The sequence below is a fragment of the Dipodomys spectabilis genome, unplaced genomic scaffold, assembly GCF_019054845.1.
Source record: "Dipodomys spectabilis isolate Male_0828 unplaced genomic scaffold, ASM1905484v1 ptg000227l, whole genome shotgun sequence".
In the NCBI taxonomy this organism is placed as follows: domain Eukaryota; kingdom Metazoa; phylum Chordata; class Mammalia; order Rodentia; family Heteromyidae; genus Dipodomys; species Dipodomys spectabilis.
Window position 1 is genome coordinate 3337838 of NW_024870904.1, and position 21266 is coordinate 3359103.

The window sequence follows — 21266 nt, forward strand, 5'->3', positions numbered from 1 at the left end:
ATTCTGGAGAGTGTTAAGAGACTGGAGTACAGGCCTTCTCCATACTGTTGGAAAGATAGCATCTGAAACGGAGGTGCTGTTGACCTTGAAGGCTATGTAAAGTGAACTCCATGTCTGCATTTTCTCTGGGCGACAGTCTTCTGTCTCATGAGAATAAGGACATATGCTTTCATCACAACCTGTTTTGGCTCTGATTGTACTGTTACTATAGATACTTCATTTTTGCATATAATCAATGGTAATCTTCCCTGTGTGAACTCAAGGAACTATGCTAGCTTGCTGGCACCCAGGGACAAATTGCCAGAGAGCCTTCGGAACCCTGGTTTCCCCTAAGTCTATCTGTTTATGTTTTTGTGTTTCTCTAATTTTCTTTGTTTCTGGAATCCTTTAGAACTGTCTAGGCAACAATGTTCCTATATTATGGGTAAGAAAAATGTCAATCCTAAGAGCCATGTCAGCAACATAAAGCTGATCACTAAGAAAATCTTGTTCCAGATAGATCATTTGAAGAAAAGAAACAACTGAGACACATATGGAGGAAAGAGGGATTGAAAAAAGAAAAACATGATAAAAGATAGATACAAAGAGAGAGTAAGAAAAATAACCAACACTAGTGAGTAGAAAATCAAAAATGGAGAGAGAAAATAGAGGAAAGAAATCTTGTGAGAATACTTTAGAAAACAAACAGGAATGTGTAGAAAGACCATAAAGCTTAGCAACAAATACAGGCTAAGTTTCAAGTAAGACCAACACCATGAAGCAGTGCAAGAACTATATATGGAGAGTAATTTAAGTACATATAGGTTAATCAAGCCTTAAGAACACATGAAGGTGTGCATGACCATACTATTTCAGCAATTCCAGGAAAATTTCATTGAGATAGTTGAATGTTACTCATGAGGAAGTGATCTGGTGGCAATCTATCCTTCACCTTCCATGAGAAGTAACCTGCTTGGTGTCATTACATCACATAACAGGTATGACTACATTTTATGACAAGATGAAACCTAGACATTCTGAAGCCAATCTGAATTCAACTTAGAATATAACCATTCAATCTGCTAAACCTACAAGCAATCTTTATCTGCTAATTTACAAGCCTTCTTTATCTGATTTATGAATATATTCCTGAGGCTGAATCTGTGTGGTTGGTATTGTTTTTAATTCTTGGATATCTTTAGGTTGATACAGTGGAATGGAAAACAAATGAAAAATTAAAAAATCAACTCACCAGAGATCCATTCATTCTGTCTTGCTGCTGACAATGAGCAGAAGATTCTGGAAGCATGGCTGGGATTTAAGGGAAATGATGCATTCAGAAATGAATCTGTGAGATTTTGGGCCCAGAATTTCCTCTTGCAAACATGATACATGGACTGGAAAACTGTAAAGCCTTCTTTTTTTAATTTTTATTTATTTTTTATTGTGAAAACGTAAAGCCTTCCTATAAGCAAAGAATTTTTAATGTCTTAGGCAGAGCATTAAAGTGTCCAATAAACACAAATCCAGCCCATTTCCTGATAGATAGATATTATTAAACCTACTAATTTATATATTTATGTAGACACTAAATGGGAAAAAATTATTGAATAATTGAAAGCAAAAACATATATTTCCACTAAAAGTCATTCGTTATTACTGAATATACTTCAGGATGTATGACCTGCTTTTTTTTCCTTTTTTTTTTTTTTTTGCCAGTCCTGGTGCCTGAACTCTGGGCCTGGGTGCTGTCCCTCAGCTCTTCAGCTCAAGGCAAGAGCTCTACCACTTGAGCCACAGCACCACTTCCAGCCTTTTCTGCTTATGTGGTGCTGAGGAATGGAGCCCAGGCCCTCATGCATGCAAGGCAAGCACTCTACCACTGAGCCACCTTTCCAGCCCATTAACTGCTTTTTTAATGCAAAAGCATCCTAGGAATCCATTGGATTTTGTGTTCTATCTCATTCATTTACATATTTAAACACCATGGAAAGCATGTATGATGTAACTCACTAATTTTCACCCAAAGTTACATAAAAAATGTATATAGAATATATTTCTTATGTTATACTATTTCAATAGTGGGTGTCAAATGGCACATTTCACTCTAACCATTGCACACATATGCAATGATTAGCAATTTGCCATTTAAAATGCTTTGGCCAAAGGGACATGAGTAAAGATGAGGTAAACCCAGGTTTGAGAAGTCCCTAACGTTCATTTCTCTAAACAGTCATGCGAAGAACCTTGGCCATCCTAAAGATACAACATAAAATAATCGATATAGGTGTGACACACCTGAAGATAAGTGACACCTACAAAGCATACAATCTTAAGTAAGACATATTACTTCAAGTTTTCTTCTGTGAATTTTCTTTTTGGGCCACATGTCCCAGACCAACACTTGCCATACTACCAGGCACAACCAACTGATTAGAGCTAGCATTAGCAAATCCATAGATGGCACACTTAATGTAAGTTTGCATGATGACATACTAAAAATCATTGTTAACAGGCTGAATAAATTAGCAAGAAGAGGATTAGGGATTACTACATGACTAGATACTTTCAGTCATAACAATTATTCCAACATCCCAAACCACAGCCTCAGATATCCTTTGATAACTATGCTCTGGCTTATTCCTCAATCCAGCTCATCACGCCTCCTAGAAATTAGTTTAAATCTTGCAACAACATAAAGTGATTGAGAGTGGTGTAGGAAAGAGTACCACGTGAATCTGGTGCTCAGGGAAGTAGCAACAATTTTGGCATAAAGCAAAGGAAGCTAGCAACATCTTCCCCTTCCTGTGCTTTTCTGTTTTTCTCTTTAGGCTTCTCAGAATTGACAGGGTCTGTCCATTGATGATGGAGATTCCTATTCATAGGGTGCTCTGCTTCAAACATTGCTAAGCTTCATTCCTAAAAATACAGGACCAATATCCAATATCCCATGTACAACTGTCTCTAGAAACAGAGTCGAATACAAACACATGTGAAATCAAGCCAGGAGATTAAAAACTCAATCCAAACAGACTAAAATATCTCTAGGAGAAACAACACAGAAGCAATAAATTCAACTTCAATGTAAGAAGACTCAAGGCAGTCACACACCTCACAATTTCACTAGAATTCTCCCTGTACTCCTCTTACACCTAGGCAAAGCAAATAAAGTCATATGGGTTAATAGAAGAATCCCTTGGTCTTGGAGGACAAATGCACAGCTCTTGGGCTCTCCTCATCTGCAGAATCACCCAGCTTGCTCTCAGATATTTGGGAACCCGGTTCTTACACCTCAGGGCCCAGAGCCTAATGACAGCACAAACTCCTGAACCTCAAGCAAATTACCAACTCCAGACTGGAGAAAAGTGTGGAGGGGGCAGTAGGAGTTTTAACTGAAGCATAATGCTCTCGCTTTGAGCTGACAAGCTCAGGAATGGTGCTTGCAGGCCCAGAGTTTCAGCCACACCAACCACCAAACAGAAACAGAAAAAGAAAAAGAAACCGGTGGAGGGGAGACTCCCGCAGCAATCGCACAGTACCTACCTGACATCAGTTCCAAAGCCTGAGATTCCTTCAAGTTACAGCTCCCAAGCTGCACTGCCCATAGCTGGGTGCCGGCCTCTTGGCTGCTATCTATGGCAGTCCAAACTTTACTTCAGGGCACTTCCAGCAGCAAGGAAAAGGGAAAGAACCCAGAAGAAGCCGACTTAAAATGCCCGTGGTGGGCGGGGAGACACATGCGCAAAACGATCTTCTGCCCCACCTCCACCCTCCAAAACAACAAAAACAACCCAGGACTTTCAAAGAAAATGTCCTTCTTGGAGACTACAATTCCCACAATGCCCGGCACCACCCTGGTCACAAGAATGCTTGAATGCAATGGGACTTTTCTCTCCCTGCTGTAGGAGCTAAGCTGAATTTTACTTGAAAAACACTATTTCCTTCCTGAAACCCGCCACAAAAGATAAATACATGGGGACAAGTGCATGCATTGACTGTTTGGTTCTTAGTTCTAATAATGAAATTGAGTTTATGTGACTGTGTTGCTCATAAATTTCTTCTTGTTCCATTCCTGTGTTCTGCTGAATGTAAATTATATCTCTGTTTTGCCTTAACTTGTTTAATACCTCCCCTCTCATCTTACAAAGGTACTCACAGACACTGAACTTATACCAGGTCAATTCCCATTGCTGTACTGTACACAAGGGCTTAGAATAGGAAGATGGTTAAGTGGATATGCAGCATAATCCTTCTGTTGATTTGGATTTCGTAAAAATCTAACAATTAACTTTCCAGACAATCCCCAATTCTATCTATTAAATCAAAAGGACTTTTAGATTGTTTCTGAAGTTTGCTTTTCATCTAAGGGTGTTATGATTGTTTTTGCTATTGGTCCTGTGGCTTGAACTCAGAGCTTGTGCACTACCTGTGAGCATTTGCTGTGCTCTATTTTGCATGTCCTTTAATAATTTCTTCAGGTAAGTAGTGAAAAGTTTCCTCACAGGGATTCTTAAGTACATGGCACATTACCCTGATTTTCCTACAAAGAGAGTGATTTGGGGGTCAGAATGAATGCAGGTGTGTAGAAGAGTGAAGTTTAGGGTAGGTCTATGTTGATGTGAAGCTTAATCACTTGCAAACCAGTCTGATTTTGTCTTTTCATATTTGCATGTGAAAATCTCTTTAATATTCTTACCTCCTCTCTGAAACTTAAAGTTCCTCTCAGTAGCTTTAGGCTACATATCTAGGGGACCTCAGACTTGTCTTCTCAAATCTTATCCATTAAGCTGTGGAATAAATCTTTTGTCTCCTGCCCCAGTCTCATCAGAGCACAAGCAAGACTTCTGTGGGCCAATGGGATGATAATTAAGGAGACAGAGAGTGGGCTGATGGCATAATTCTGCTATGTCTCTCAAATGCTTGTGTAATATTGGTCTAAGCCCACTCTGTCAATAAGGGCAAACAGCACACTTCTTTCCTCATTCTATTTCAATCTATGTTTTCCACCAAAGCCTCCCTTCACTTAAAGCCCCAGGCCAATCAGCTAGAACACACACTTCCTCAAACCATAAAGGGCAAGGACTTGCAGTCCTGAAGGTGGGAGTCAATGGCCCTGAGGCTTTTGCTCACATTTTGCCTGCTCCTGCAGGCACCCCAGCGTCTGGAAGTCTCTCTCTCTCTCTCTCTCTCTCTCTCTCTCTCTCTCTCTCTCTCTCTCATAATCTGAGATCTTATACTTGTCTCCTAAAGTTTATTGTGATTTTCGGTGATCCTTTACATACAACATAATTGGGATGGATTGGATTGGAAACTTTCTTACTTCTCCAGTGTATGGGTTTTGAATGTCCATTTTGTGGAGCTGAACTATTCCTCATGAAAACTGGGAATCAAAGGGCATATTTGGATTATAGACTTCAACTTAAAAGAACCTCTAATAATATAAAGAAAACCTAATTTCATTCTGTAAAAGTTAATTCCTAAGAGGCAAGGAGAAAAGGATCAGAAAACACTGGAGTGCTTCCAAGACTATCTGTGAAGTGTAGTTTAAACTTTTCAAGCCTATATTTCTGATGCATTTATTTATACTTTTATCCTTTTTTTGTTTGTTGTTCGGTCATGGCACTTGTACTCTGAGCCTGGGAACCATCATTGAGCTCAAGTGCTCTACTATGTGAGCCACAACACACTTCCGGATTTTTAGTGGTCACTGGAGATAAGTGTCTCACACATGTTGCTGGCCAGTCTGACTTTGAACTGGGATCCTCAGTTTCAGCCTATTGAAAAGTGAGGATCACAGACATGAGGCTCCAGCACCCAGCACACACATTTCTTGTGTTTTTTGTCCCAACCCTGGGGCTTGAACTCAGTGCATGGACACTGTCACTGAACTTCTTTTGCTCAAGAATAGCACCCTACTACTGAGCCACATTTCCACATTCTGCTTTTTCTCTGTATGTGGTACTGAGGACTTGAACCCAGGGCTTCCTGCATGCTAGGTAAGCATACTACCACTGCTGGGGCCAGCCACAACTCCAGCAGTGCTCCAGAAGAACAAGGGGATGATAATGGAAGAGACAGAGACAAGACCAATGATGAATTTCTCTTTATTCCAGCAATGACCTTAGCTATAGACATTTTCTCTATGTGCACAATGCTTGCATCACATTTTTCTAGGACCCAATGTGCCAGCAAGTGCAGATCATATGCATCCTTCCTCATTCTAGTTCAACCTTTGTCCACCAAATTTCTACAGGTAAGCCTGCAAGGCCAGAAGTAATAGGGAAACTCCCTCCTATGAATAGGGCCAGTGGTTGTGGAGATTTTGCTCACACCTTGCCAGCTCTTGGCACCTCTGGGTCTCCAATGTCTCTCCTTTATCATTTTGTAAATTGAGCAAGTGTCTATCAGCCTGAACCTTGAAAAAGCAGCAGATCATATATCTCAGGAAGAATGGAAGAAAAAGGCATACGAAAAGAAGAAAGAGCAAAATGCCTAAGATATAGCAAAAGGTGTGTTATTGTCCAGGTTGAATCCCTGCAGGTAATGGAGAAGTGATGCAGCTAATTTGGGGGTGTGCTACCTATAGGGTGCAGTGACCACTATCAGATATCTGACCCTGAAGCTGCATAATGTCTAAGCTTAAATTATCAACGGACCATATTCCTCAAATATGTCACTGGATAGTGGTCCAAGTCATATTTCCATCATATTTAAGAAGAACAACATAGATGTACTGACCATTAGCATGACACATCATTTTTAACCACATCATTAGCAGGTCCACCTGATTATCAACATACATCACTGCTGTTTCCAAATCATAAAACATATCACAATCTTTTTATCTACTCCACCTGCATCCCAGGGCACCAGAAATTTATCTAGCTAAAGAATTAACATGTAGTGCTGTATATATGGTTTGCATAAGGTTCACAGCAGAAGGAGTAGCACTAGCAAGAAGAGTTGGGGTACAATAAGGTTGGCAACCAATATTCCCAAAAATTGGCAGCAATGGCTAAGAGCCCTCTAAAGCTCAATAGCAAACAGAGACCCAAACTTAATCTACCATCATTGTTCTATCAGCTAAACAGGCAACATAAGTTAAGGTAATTGAATAGTAATCTCAGAGGATTTATAAGGTTTGTGAAACTACAATTGTTCCTGCAAGAGGCATGAAACAACAGCCCATCCTTGAAAATAATACGCAGCTCAACTACCAGCCTGTACAGATACATAACACAAGCTTGCACTGTAAGTGATCAAGGAATCATGAAACAAAACAGGTCTCTGAAGCAGAGGTATGGAATCAAGACAGGCATTCATGCAAATTGGCCTCAAGGCAGCATCCAGTCTACAATGTCAGGGTGAGCTTGTCCACACAGGCTGACAAACATGAGGTCCAGTAAGTTACCACTGATCACGTCACTCCTCTGAGACCAGTCCTGCAGTGAATATTGGGAGGCTCCTAACACCAGAACAGCGGACAAGAAGTGAAGTCCACAGGCCCTCCATGGTGGTGGATCATTATCAACAAAGGAATCTCTAGGAATACTGGAACCCAAGTGGGAAGCACCACATATCCTGACAAATGAATTCTACAAGTGCTATGCATAAGCTCACATTTTTCCATTCATTCACCTTTTCTTCCAGAGGAAGTCAGAGCCATAATCTATCCCTGAATACCTTTCCATACTTGTACCTTCTACCTCAGGATCTACAACACTAAATAATTGAGATCAATGCAAGGAGAGGACATAATATTTGTATAACAAATAGTGAGACAAGTCTTTGAGCAATGAACAATTCAAAAATAATGTAGGAAGTAAACTCTATTTATACTAGTACAATAAACATAATACTTAGAAATGAGTGTTTGAAAAATGTAACCTTGAACAATGAAAACTATGTGACACAGCTAGTTTAGGAAGCAGCCATTTTTACCTGATCCTTATCTCCTTGCCTTTCAGGAATTTACATTTAACTTTTACAGAAAGAAAGAATTATTTTTGCTTCATATTTTATAGGTGCTCCAATGTTGCCATCTATACATCCAAATGTGCCTCATTATCTCCATTTTCATGAGGAATAACTCAGGTTCACTAAAAGAGGCATGGAGAACCTATGCACTGGAGGACTGAATATCAGGCATGAATATTTCCTACACAATCCTTCCCAGTCATGATGTGGGGAAAGGATCATCAACAATCACAACAAATCATTCAGAGACAGCTTAGGATGTCTGATATGAGGGAGAGAGGCAAAAGGTTTATTCCACAGTGTAATGGATATAGTCTGGGAAGACAAGTCTGAGGACCCCTAGATATGTAGCCTACAGTTGCTTCCAGAAACTTCTAGGGTCAGAGAAGAGGTAGAAAATCAAAAGAAAATGGGGTATGCAAAACAGAAAAGAAAAAACAGACTGGTTTGGAGCAAGTGATCAAGCTTCACATGAATATAGACCTACCCTAATCTATACCTCCACCCACATTCAACCTAATCTCCCTAGACAAGCATTTTTTGAAGTCTTGGGAAGGAGTACCATTTTCTAAGAAACCCTGGGAGGAAACTTTTCACTAGTTCCCTGAAGCAATTAATAAAAGAAAGGCAAGTAGAGCATAGCAAATGCTCACAGACCGTGCCCATGCTCTGAGTTCAAGCCACAGGACCAACAACAAAACCAGGGAAAAATACTTTTTAAGGAAAGGAAAACTTCAGACACAAATAACCAAAAACTCCTTGAAATTTCATAGATGGAATTTGGGAGTTTCTTTGGAAAGTAATGAGGAGAGTTTGACAAATCAATTTAATTCAAAGATTATAAAGTATGTCTACCTTAAAATCCTGCTATCTTATTTCAGTATATATATATATATATATATATATATATATATATATATTAGAGCAGGGGGAAATGATCCCAGAATCAATCGGTTAAATGGCTGTAAATACCTGATTGTGTGACTTGAACCCTGGGCCTGAGCACTATCCCTGATCCCTTCAGATCAAGGTGAGCTCTACACCAATTGAGCAACAAGGCCACTTCCATTTTTCTGGTGGTTTAATGGAGAGAAAGCTCATGAACTTTCCTGCTCGAGCTGGCTTTGGACCAGCATCCTTAGATCTCAGCCTCTTGAGTCCCTAGGATTACAGGCATGAGCTTGTACAAATACGTTTTTAATGTGAGAAGGGAGATATTCAAAATTTTAAGGCAAAAGGGACCTAATTTATATGTACCAGATCACACATTTTTAACAATAATAAAAACAAAACCATGGGGTCTCATAACTTTAATTACATTAATAGAACTAAGAATTAAAAGTCCAAAATATCTAATGCTCCTAATACATTTCTTTCTTTTGGTTGATCTCACAAAGTTTCAGGAGGTAAACTGATTTTTCAAGGAGAAACTCACCTTAGTTCCCGTAGATGGGAGAGAGAGTTCCCCATGCATCCATGCACATTTAGGACCAAGTGTCTGGAGCCAGTGAAAACCCTGTAGCAGGCCCACTTCCTCTAGGTGAATGCATCACATTATTGGAATTGTAGTTTCTATCAGGACACAGATCATTTGAAAGTGTGTTTGAGGGAAAGGGGAGAAAAGAGGCCAATGCCTCCTTGCTCACTGTTGGTGTTTTTAGTTTGCAAATTCGGGTTTCTTTCTTTTTGCCTTGCTGCTGGACTTGCTCTTAAGTACAGTTTTGCATTCCATGGTCAGAGCCAAGAGGTAGAAGCCCAGCTTGTCTTCTTGGGAGGTGTAACTTGAAGCCATCTGAGGATCCTAGGGAGAGTCTTTCCCCAGTCTGGGTTTAATGATACCTTATGGGCTCATAGGTTTGTGCTGCCATTAGCACTTGTTCCTCCAGGTACCAGAAACTGGCTGACAAACCTCTGGTCCTCTAGACAAGGAGAGTCAGGAGTTGTGCACTTATACTCCTGAACCTAGAGATTCTGGTACATACCCATGTGACTTTATAAACTTGCTTTTTGTGAATTGAAGCCAATGAATCTTAAACATTCCTTGAAAATGTCTTATATAAACATATTCATCCTCTTTTGACCCTCTGCACTTCCTATGGCTTTTGAAACTTTCAAAATGTTGCTCCCACAGATATACTTTACATGTCTGTTCTGACACATTACAATTTTTCCACTGATATAATTAGCTTATTCTCCATCGCTTAAAATAAGAGAGACTTTTGGGGCAAGTGATTCAGTAGTAGAGTGCTTGCCTGCATGAATAAGTCCCAGGTTTGATTCCTCAGAACCACATAAGTAAAAAAAGCTTGCAGTGCACTGTGGCTCAACTTGTAGAGTGCTAACTTTGAGTTTAGGAGCTGAGGAGCAGTTCCCAGACTCAGAGTTCAGGCCCCATGTCCGACCAAAAAAAAAAAAAAGAGAGACTTCCTGTGTATGTGTTCCTAATCAATTGATAAAATAGAATTTGAATACAATACAATGCCCTAGATATGTGTGTGCTTGTCCTGATTCTTGAACTCAAGGTCTGGAAAATGACCATGAAATTATTTGGTTCAATGATAATGTTGTACCACGTAAGCCACATCTCGACATCCAGCTACTTTGGCTACTTTATTGGAGATAAGTGTCTCAGACATCCGTTTACCCATGGATTTATTTTGTGATCCTTGTAGGGATCCTTCATGTGTATCCCAGGGGACCACAAGCAGGCACAGGACAAAGATTATTATAGAGTTTACTAGAAGGACTATATTTCCCAGGAGACAGAGCACATGCATCTGTCTTTCTTCAGGTAGGAGAGGAGCTGGGGAGCAGGAAGTTAGGTAGGTGCATGCTCAGGTAGGTGTGGGTAGAGAGAGGGGTGGTCAGTAGTATGGAGGAAAAATCTAGGTCTGGGAGGAGCTCAGGTCTGGGTGGAGCTGAGGAGCAAAAGAGGGGATAATACTAACTTTCCTCAGATCTCAGCCTGCTAAGTAGCTAAGATTACAGCCATTAGACATGAGAGCCCAGTTACAATGTCCTCTTTGAAATTCAGATTATATCCTAAAAAATAATATGAAATAGAAAACTTGAAAATTTTAAGGCAAGATATTCAGTCACTAATATGGATATGGACAGTTCAAATCCCAGAATAAACAGAAAATACCCAACCTTGAAAGTTGTAACACTCCTCATCTTAAATATTGTGAATGTGAACACTTAGCCTATAATAAATTCTCTTTAAGTTTCTCAAAGTAAGAAAACATTCTTGTGAATTAGAAAAACCCAGTACTAATGTGCAAACACTGCTTTTAAAGGATTCATATCATCTTTCCTATCAAAAACACCTTACTGAAGTAAACAGAATTGATTTTCTCTTTTTGTGAATGTCACTGCAAAGTTCATGCATTTTATATTAACAATTACCATTGTGGGTAAGTATAAGAAAAACCAGAATGCTGGATCAAAGAATTTCCTGTGTAATCAACCAACAAGTATAAGCAAAAGCACATACCTATATAAATTCTTTTACATTTTATGGATCTACATTTTGGAGTGTATTTTCTGTTAATATTGTTTAGTAATACATAAGACTTCACTCTTCTGTGGATTTGCCTTTAGTGGAGACTTTAATGCTCTACTTGATTCAGGAATGTTTCTTCTCCCATAAGAAGGCTTTATGCTTTACCAGTCCAAGTATCATGTTCTGACCAGAAACTTCTAGGATAAAATCACACAGGTTCTTTTCTGACTCTCTCATTTGGCTTCTCTCCAAGCCATGGTTCTAGAATCTTTACTCACTGTCAACAGCAAGAAAGAATGAAAGGATCTCTGATGAGATTCTTTTATTTCTCACTCTGTTTGACATTCCATGTTATGAACCTAACTATGTCCAAGATTGAAAAACAGAAAAAAAACAGATTCAGCTTTAGGAACATGTTCCTAAAAAAGCTAAAGATGGCTTGTAGATTTAACAGATAATCAAATCTTGCCTTCTAAGTTAAGTGCAGATTTGCTTTAGTTTGCTTCTCATTTTTTAATTTGACCACAATGTTGCCTCACTATCTAAATTCAGCTTCCTGAGTAGCTAGGATTCCACACATGAGGGAGTTTAATTGCTCATTTTTAATTACTGGTCTTAAATTAAAAGAAGGAAAGAGTATTTTACCCATTCAGTGAGTATTAAGTCCCTTAAATTCAGAGTTCAAACAAAGTGTTGGCCAAATGATAATAACAAAAATAATACAAAACATTAATGTTATCATTAGGTATACTTTAAATGAATGTGGTATGTTGGTTCATAATTTGAGCTATATAACAGGCCTAGGTAGGACTCCAGTCTGTGAACCATCCCTTCTCAGAAAGCATAGTTTGTAAACATGAGAGAATGAGCGATTTCCAAATTGATGGTTTGTGTGTGTGTGTGTGTGTGTGTGGTACAAGTAGGAAGGCCAAAGGCACACACAGGTGCCTCCCAATCCCCCTATTTATTTTTACTAGGCCTCTGTAGATAAGTAGAAGTGTTGGGCTGGGAAGTTGGTTCAATGTTAGAGCACTTGCCTTTCATGCATGAGGTCCAGGGATCAATTCGCCAGCACCACAAAAACAAAAAGAAAAAAAAAGCTGGAAGTGGCCCTGTGGCTCAAGTGGTAGAGTGCTAGCCTTGAGCTGAAGAGCTGAGGGACAGCACCCATGCCCAGAGTTCAGGCCACAAGACTGGACCTCCCCACCCCACCCCCTCAAAAAAAAAAGCAGAAGGGTAAATAGTGTGAGGGAAGAGGTTAAGGGAGCAACTAGCTAAATCTTACAATGTGAAGTCCACTGTCCTTAACTTGTAAATGGAATCATAGGCAAGATTTAAGGATTCTTTTTTTATTGTGAAAATACTGTAAAGAGGAGTTTTATTTTTGAACAATTGAAATACTGAAATTGTTGAAGCCACAAGCCTCCTGTTCCCAGAGGGAGATTTCTTCAGGACAGCCCACAGGGCTCATGCTTTGATTCCTAGCTTTTATGGAGGCCAAGATGAGAGAATCTCCATTGAAGCCAGCTCCTGCTGGCTTCAACTCAGTTCCTGAGTTCAACACCTGATATTGGAAGAAAAAAAATTCCTTCATGAAAGTGTGAAAGTAGAGCTCTTCATGTAACCAAACAGCTCTGGACATATGTAGAATGATTGGCTTATATAGGATCTGGAGTCTTGGTCTTGGTTTACTAATTAAGCACTTTCTGATGTAACAGACATTTTTTCTAAATGCTTCCAAGATATCTTTAATTGCATAACTATACAATGGCATCTATCTTGGCTCCAGAAATTCTAATGTTAGGTCAACTTTTGTGTTTCTGTAAAAGAAGACAGTATATTTGTTGGAAGCCACATTATGGAAGATGGAATACTGGAGTCTATTACACAGCTAACAGTCTGCAAGCAGCCTGTTGTAACAAAGACTTGCAGTCCACAAATACACTTAGACAGCTTGGAAACAGAACAGAAAGGAAAAAAAAGAATAATAACTACACCAAGAAACCAATCAGCACCAAGAGAGTGATGAATTGGGACACTAGGATGACCAGAGACAAGCCAGGAGACAGGACACAGGACATGATCACAGAGACATGTGGCATGGCATCTAGTGCCACTGCTGCTCCAACCTAAATAGGGCCTAAGCAGGAGGCAGGGCTACAGGAAATTCCCAGTTCCACAAACTGAACTAACAGATTGAGTAACATATCAGACAAATGTCCATGCCTGCTTCCAGGGATCCAGCCACACCCATCATTTGGGAGGCAAGTGATGGATGGGGCATTTCCTTCACCCTGCATGAAGACAAGATGTCAGACCCCACTGTCCACCATGTGGCCAATAGGGCACCAGCCACACCTGACCTCCTTACTTAATATTACTGAATATTAAATCAATTTATAAAATCCTCTTTATCGTTCTGTAAACAATTCAAGAATTTGCTTTTTGTAAAAGCCATTTTTCTTGAGCCATACCTCTGAAAGAATAATTCTCCCATTCACCAAAAATTAAACATTCTTCTTTTGAATAGTTTATTTCTTACTTCTTCCTCATTCTTTCCCTTCCTCTTTCCCTTTCTCACTTCTCTCCTTCCTTCTTTCCTTCCTCTCAGGGCCCAGAAGTGATGCGGTAGCTCAAGTGGCAGATAGTATTTATTTCAATTTTTGTGAGATTAATATCTTTGTGTGCTTGATTATTTCCACTAATGTCATATCTACATTGGCCATCTATGAGATAACACAGTTGCGACACACCATTCACACTGGTGTTTTATTATAGCTCACTCAGCAAAACAACTAAATGGGCTAAGAGTGAATCAATCACCAGTGATTGTTCATCACCAGTGATTAATTAAATAAAACAGCAAGCACTGAAGATATTTTGAGGTTTTCCCCCAAGGCAAAATGCTGAGACTCTTGTCTTTATAAATCCACCATATTTTTATAATATATATTTTATTGTAAAGATACTGTACAAATTGGTTATACAATTATATGAATTAGGTCATGAATACATTTCCTATCGAGCATTGTTACCCCTCCGAGAAAAAATTTACTACTATGTATGTACTGCAATAAGGACTAATATCTTCCAGTAGATCTTCCATTCAATCACTGAATAAGCTAGTCATTTGTACAGTAATGCTGGATCACACAAATAGAGGGGGACTTAAGGGAGCAATAGAAAAAAAGTTGTTCTCATGTTCTTGCCTCCAATCAGAACAGTCTTCACTCAACTATTGTTCCCCTAACCATGTTGGGGATGATCTGAATCCAGTCCCAAAGGGACAGACCTCATATTTCTTAGAAGAGATTATCAAATTACCCTAACATACCATTCCTTATTATAAAAGATGCAAGTTAATAACTTCAATCTCTGAATTACTTGTTATAACTGGTCATTTCCACATGTTGGGATAATATTGAATGACACCATCCCCACTCAACACGATGAAAATGTGAGAAATGTTGGCTCAAAGAGAGCTGAAGAGTGAAGAATGGTTTTCCATCACACCTAGCTTATCTCTGCGATGAAGGATTTCTCTGTATAATTTACACAGGTTTTCTGACAAAGATTTTCCTACAATGGGTTTCTTTCCTGGGTGAATGTTCTAATACTTGCTGAGGGTTGTCTTCTGGTTGAAAGACTTCCTCTCATGTTTATATTTACAGAGATTCTGTCATGTGTCCAGGTCTCTAATACCTGTTCAGATTTGACTCCTGGCAAAATGTTTTCTATACTCATAATTTCTTACCTGTCTATGCTCTCACATATGCTGAGGACTCAGTTCTGATTGAAAGTCATTTCACGTATGATCTATGCACTACTTTCTTTTCTCCTATGTGAGTCAGTTCTCTGATGAACATGAGGTATTCCTTTCGGATCAAAGGATTTCCACATTTGTAATATTTTTAAGATTACTCTGCTGTGTGTCCTATGAACTTGGATCCATGAATACTTGGTAAAGGACTTTCCACAATTGTTACATTTGTATTTTCTCACCTGTGTCTGTTCTCTGATGCAAACTGAGTTAGGACTGTTTCTTGAAAACCTTTCCATTAATTTTTGCTACATAGGATTTCTCTCCTCTTTGAGTGTGAGGTTGTGTGTTTGTGTGTGTGTGTGTCTGTGTGTTTTGTGTGTTCTATGATGAACCCTGAGTTGTATCTTGTAGTTAGAGGACTCCACATGTGCTATATCATAAGGTCTCTATCCTGTATAGGTTCTGTATTGCAATTTTAATTTTCTTACAGATCAAAGACTTTCCCATTTGGTACAATCCTAAGTTATTTCATTTGTGTGAATCAACTTATGTGTGTTAAGCTATGACCTCCAGGTCTTTCCACACTGGTTGCATTCATAAGGTTTCTCTCCTTGTGTTCTGTGATGGATGTTATGGTGTGCCTTCCAGGTGAAAGAATTTCCATGCCTGCTATATACATAACATTTCTCTCTGGTGGGGTTTTTTCTGATGGACAGAAAGGTGTATGTTTTGGGTGAAAGACTTTCCACATAGCTTACATTCATAAAATTTCTCTCTTGTGTGTGCTGCCTGATGGACAGTAACTTGGAGCTCTTGGCTGAAATATTTTCCACACATATGACATTCATAAGGTTTCGTTCCTGTGTTTGTTTTCTGATGGACAGTAAGGTTTGATTTCTTGGTGAAAGACTTTCCACACATGTTACATTCATAATGTTTCTCTCCTGTATGTGTTCTCTAATGGACAGTAATGTGTACCTTCTGGGTGAAAGACTTTCCATACACGTTACATGATAAGGTTTCTTTCCTGTGTGTGTTCTCTGTTGGACAGTAAGGTTTGACTTCTTGGTGAAAGACTTTCCACACATGTTACATTCATAAGGTTTCTCTCGTGTGTGTTCTCTGGTGGACAGTAAAGTGTAGCTTCTGGATGAAAGACTTTCCACACACGTTATATTCATAAGGTTTCTTTCCTGTGTGTGTTCTCTGGTGGACAGTAAGGTTTGACTTCCAGGTAAAAGACCTTTCACACATGTTACATTCATAAGGTTTCTTTCCTGTGTGTGTTCTCTGGTGGACAGTAAGGTGTGCCTTCTGGGTGAAAGTCTTTCCACACACGTTACATTCATAAGGTTTCTTTCCAGTGTGTGTTCTCTGGTGGACAGTAAGGTGTGCCTTCTGGGTGAAAGACTTTCCACACACGTTACATTCATAAGGTTTCTTTCCTGTGTGTGTTCTCTGGTGGACAGTAAGGTTTGACTTCTTGGTGAAAGAATTTCCACACACGTTACATTCATAAGGTTTCTTTCCAGTGTGTGTTCTCTGGTGGACAGTAAGGTGTGCCTTCTGGGTGAAAGACTTTCCACACACGTTACATTCATAAGGTTTCTTTCCTGTGTGTGTTCTCTGGTGGACAGTAAGGTTTGGCTTCTTGGTGAAAGAATTTCCACACATGTTACATTCATAAGGTTTCTTTCCAGTGTGTGTTCTCTGGTGGACAATAAGGTGTGACTTCTGGGTGAAAGACTTTCCACACAGGTTACATTCATAAGGTTTCTTTCCTGTGTGTGTTCTCTGGTGGACAGTAAGGCTTGATTTCCAGGCAAAAGACATTTTACACATGTTACATTCAAAAGGTTTCTCGCCTGTGTGTCTTTTCTGGTGGACAGTAAGCTCTGACTTCTGGATGAAAGACTTTCCACACATGTTACATTCATAAGGTTTCTTTCCTGTGTGTATTCTCTGATGGACAGTGAGAGTTGACTTCTGGGTGAAAGACTTAACACACATGTTACATTCAAAAGGTTTTTCTTTTGTGTGTGTTCTCTGGTGGACAGTAAGCTTTGATTTCTGGGTGAAAGTCTTACCACAGATGTTACATTCAAAACGTTTCTCTCTAGTATGTGTTCTCTGGTGGATAGTAAGGCATGCCTTTTTGGCGAAAGACTTTCCACACATGTTACATTCATAAGTTTTCTCTTCTGTGTGTGTTCTCTCATGGATAGTGAGGTTTGACTTCCAGGTGAAAGACTTTCCACAAATGTTACATTCATAAGGATTCTTTCTTGTGTGCGTTCTCTGGTGGAGAGTTAGGTTTGACTTCAAGGTAAAAGACATTTCACACATGTTACATTCAAAAAGATTCTCATTTTGGTGTCTTCTCTCATGGACAGTAAGATATGCCTTACTGGTGAAAATCTTTCCACACATTTTACTTTCATATGGTTTCTTTCCTGTGTATGTTCTCTGAGGGACAATAGGGTGTGTCTTCTCGGTGAAAGACCTTTTATATTGTTTATATTCTTCAACTATAGAAGACAAATGAGGACTATATACAGCACACATCTTACCAGGTTCACTGAAAACACTCATGTTCTGATTCCCAGTGACCTTTTCTGTCCTCATTCCTAAGGAGTTCACATTATTCTTAATCAGTTCTGACTTCTGTTTTGAGCTCAAATTAAAACTTTTTATAAGTCTCACTTTTTCCTCCCCTGGGTTACTATTCATGACTGCTACTTCAGAGAGATATTTATTGTGACTTTCCTGACAGGTGCTAATCACATCCTCCATTTGTGGGACATCTAAAATGCATAACAGAAAAATAGACAAAAACATAAATGAAGTCCATAAATTCCTTACTGTAAAGGTATTTTCTCACATTTTAAGTGTTACAAGATTTTCAAATATCAAAGCATTGTTTTCTGCAGAATATAAACTTTTCTCTGCAACATACTAACTATGAATGTAGTACTGACATTTTACAATGGAAAATAATGTTTTTCTGTATTTCAGATTTTTCTATTTTTTTCTAGGAAATATTTACTCAAATTGTTCATCTACATACTCTTAATGCTTCCATTCTGAATGTCACTCTATGCCCAGCACAACTCATAAGCTATTGTCCTGATGAGAGAATAGCAGCACTACCATTCTCCTATTTTCCTCCTACCTGCATAATACTAGTTTAAAAGAAAATGAGATCTCCTTTTGTACATGTCCTATTGTCTTTTTCTCTTAAACAATGACTTCTCTACAGACAAGGAGAGTTGCTAATATTAACTACAATGGCACACCAAATTCAGTTTGTCCCCAGTGAATTCTGGATTGACAAGAATACTATTGCTCTGTACAGCTCAAGATAAACAGATCAACTGGGCTCTGGACCCATCATTAGCATTGTAAATGCTTTAACTCACCTGTGAAATTCTTGTCTGAGGCTTCTCTTATCCATGGTTCTGAACCTTGCTCCAGCCTCACAATCAATTCTGGTTTAGGTACACAGAGCCCTATGAATAAGAAACAGTGGAGAACAATTTGTCGTGCTGGTCATCATTAACATAAGGTCGCAGACATCCTGTTCACAAGGTTGCTCCTAAATATGGTTCCTCAATTGTTGTTGTGGGGGCAGTCTTGTTGTGGGACCTGAACTCTGGTCCTGGGCACTGTCCGGCAGATCTTCAGCTCAAGACTAACACTGTATCACATGAGCCATAATGCCAATTCCGGCTTTTATTTTCTGCTTATGTGCTGCTGAAGAATTGAACACAGGGACTCATGCATGGAAGGCAATTCCTCTACCACTGAGCCAACTTCCAAACCCATGGTTTCTCAATTCTTAACTGCTCCATTGTGGAGTAGAATCCACCTTTGGGTTTATTTTGCCAACTGCATGGCTTGAACTCAGCTCTTTTGCTAAAAGCTAGCATTCTACTAGTTTGAGTCTTCACTACGTTTCTAGTTTTTGAATGGTTAATTGGAGATAGTCTCATGGTCAACTTTTTACAGCTGCTGGTTTCAAACTGAAACCTTCAGATGTCAGCCTCCGGAGTATCTAGGATTTGTAGCTTGAACCACTAAACCCTGTATCAGGTTTGGTTTACAAATACACACTTTCACCTACTGATTTCCAGAGCATACTGTCAGTAGTAATGTATGTTCTATTCTAGACTCTAGATCCACCTATAATAATTACCCAAGTCTAGGAAGTCAGTCTCCTATTAGTAGATCATAGCTTAGAACTATTGTCCAAATACTGATTTGCCTTCTTAAAAAACGAGAATAAAATTAGCTCTTGTGTTACATATAATGAAGTTGAAGTTTCCCTTAGAAAAAAATGACACTTCCCATGGCCTGCAATCTTTTTTTTGAAAATGTAATGGTCCAAAGGCTTACACCTGTAATCCTATATTTAGGAGGTGAGATCAGAAGAGGCAGGTTTGAAACCAACCTGGGCACGGAAACACAGAATATACCCCAAAACAAAAGTGAAAATAGAATTGTGGCTCAAGCACTAGTGTGAAAGACAAACAACACCAAGCTCTCAGACTCAAATTTGACTGGCTTTTATACCAGCAGTTTTTTACCTGGGAATGGACTGGAATCTTCTCCCTAAGTAACATAGTCTAACGTCTACTAAAATAAAAGCACTCGGGGCTGGGAAGGTGGCTCAGTGGTAGAGCACTTGCCTTGCATGCATGAGGCCCTGGGTTCGATTCCTCAGCACCACATAAGCAAAAAGAAAAAATCCGGAAGTGGCACTGTGGCTCAAGTGGTAAAGCGCTAGCCTTGAGCTGAAGAGCTGAGGGACAGTGCCCAGTCCCAGAGTTCAGGCCCCACGACCGGACCCAAAAAATAAAAAATAAAAATAAATAAAATAAAAGCACTTGATCTTCCAAGTAAAAATAACCTTTGCTCACCCAAGAACATGAGGTTGCTATAGGTCTCCAGCATTACATCTCTATGAAGGGTCCTCTGATCAGGATCCAGATCCTGCCACTCCTTCCAGGTGAAGTCCACAGCCACATCATCAAATGACACCAGCTTCTGTAATGGCACATTTCCATCAAGAAATTAGACCTGGGTTATGAGAATTCCAACCTGGAATTTCATTATGCTGCATGTATACTTTTGTCTTACATAAAATGTTTGCAGCTACCTTTGTTATCTATTCATTGGGAGAATTAAATACCAAACTAGAAATATTTGACAATACATAAACCTGGTCATTAAAATACTCAGATTTGTGGGGCGCTGGTGGCTTATACCTGCAATCCTAGCTATTCAGGAGGCTGAGGTCTGAGGATCAAGGTTCAAGGCCAGCCCAGTCAGGAAAGTCCATGAGACACTTATCTCCAATAAACCACCAGAAAATGAAAGTAGCACTGTCACTCAAGTGGTAGCACTCACCTTGACTTGAAGAGCTGAGGGAAAACAACCAGACCCAGAATTCAAGCCCCAAGACCAATAAAAAATTACAGTTTCCATAATACATGCAATCACATTTCTGCTGCTAGCAGTAGAGACAAGATAAAATCTCTAAGGAGACAATAATCTGGCATGATAACATTAAGTCTAAGGAGGTGTCTGAAAAATTATATTATCATTTTTGATAAAATTTCAGTACATACCAGGGTAAAAATGAATTAAACCAATATTTTTCCTGCATTTACACATACTGCTTCACCATAAATCCTATTTAGACCTTCTATTAACAAGTACTCTCAAAAGCAAGCAGCACACATTCAGAATATCACATGGAATACAGAACATAGAGCATTGCTAGATCTATGAAAAGCAGTGTCCACATGAATGTTCAAAAAACAGGAACAGTACTCCAGAAAGTAACTAATGATTGATTAGGCCCTTATAAGATTTAATTGAGTTCCCACATAAAAATATCCGTGGTTTACCATGTTTGGTTTAAATGCTAAATATTGAAATGTGGTCATAGATACCCTGATATTTCCTTCTTATGTAGAAAAGAACTGCTACCATGAAATTTTGTCAACTTTGCCTACATTCTACAATACAAAATATAGGTGG

The 21266-nt window shown here is 39.2% G+C and overlaps 1 protein-coding gene and 1 pseudogene across 1 annotated transcript in view; both read right to left on the minus strand.

The window, feature by feature from the left end:
* The window catches only part of LOC122123323 (zinc finger protein 568-like), a 63917-nt gene extending 43743 nt beyond the window's left edge, over nucleotides 1-20174 (minus strand). Inside the window, exons 1-2 of the mRNA XM_042697676.1 lie at nucleotides 20141-20174; nucleotides 18641-18730 (exon numbers count right to left, since the gene is read on the minus strand). Of these exons, the coding sequence (XP_042553610.1) occupies nucleotides 18641-18730; nucleotides 20141-20174 (124 nt within the window). The remainder of the gene's footprint in view (nucleotides 1-18640; nucleotides 18731-20140) is intronic.
* Nucleotides 15773-17846, minus strand: LOC122123279 (annotated as a pseudogene).
* Nucleotides 20175-21266: the final 1092 nt, after the last annotated feature.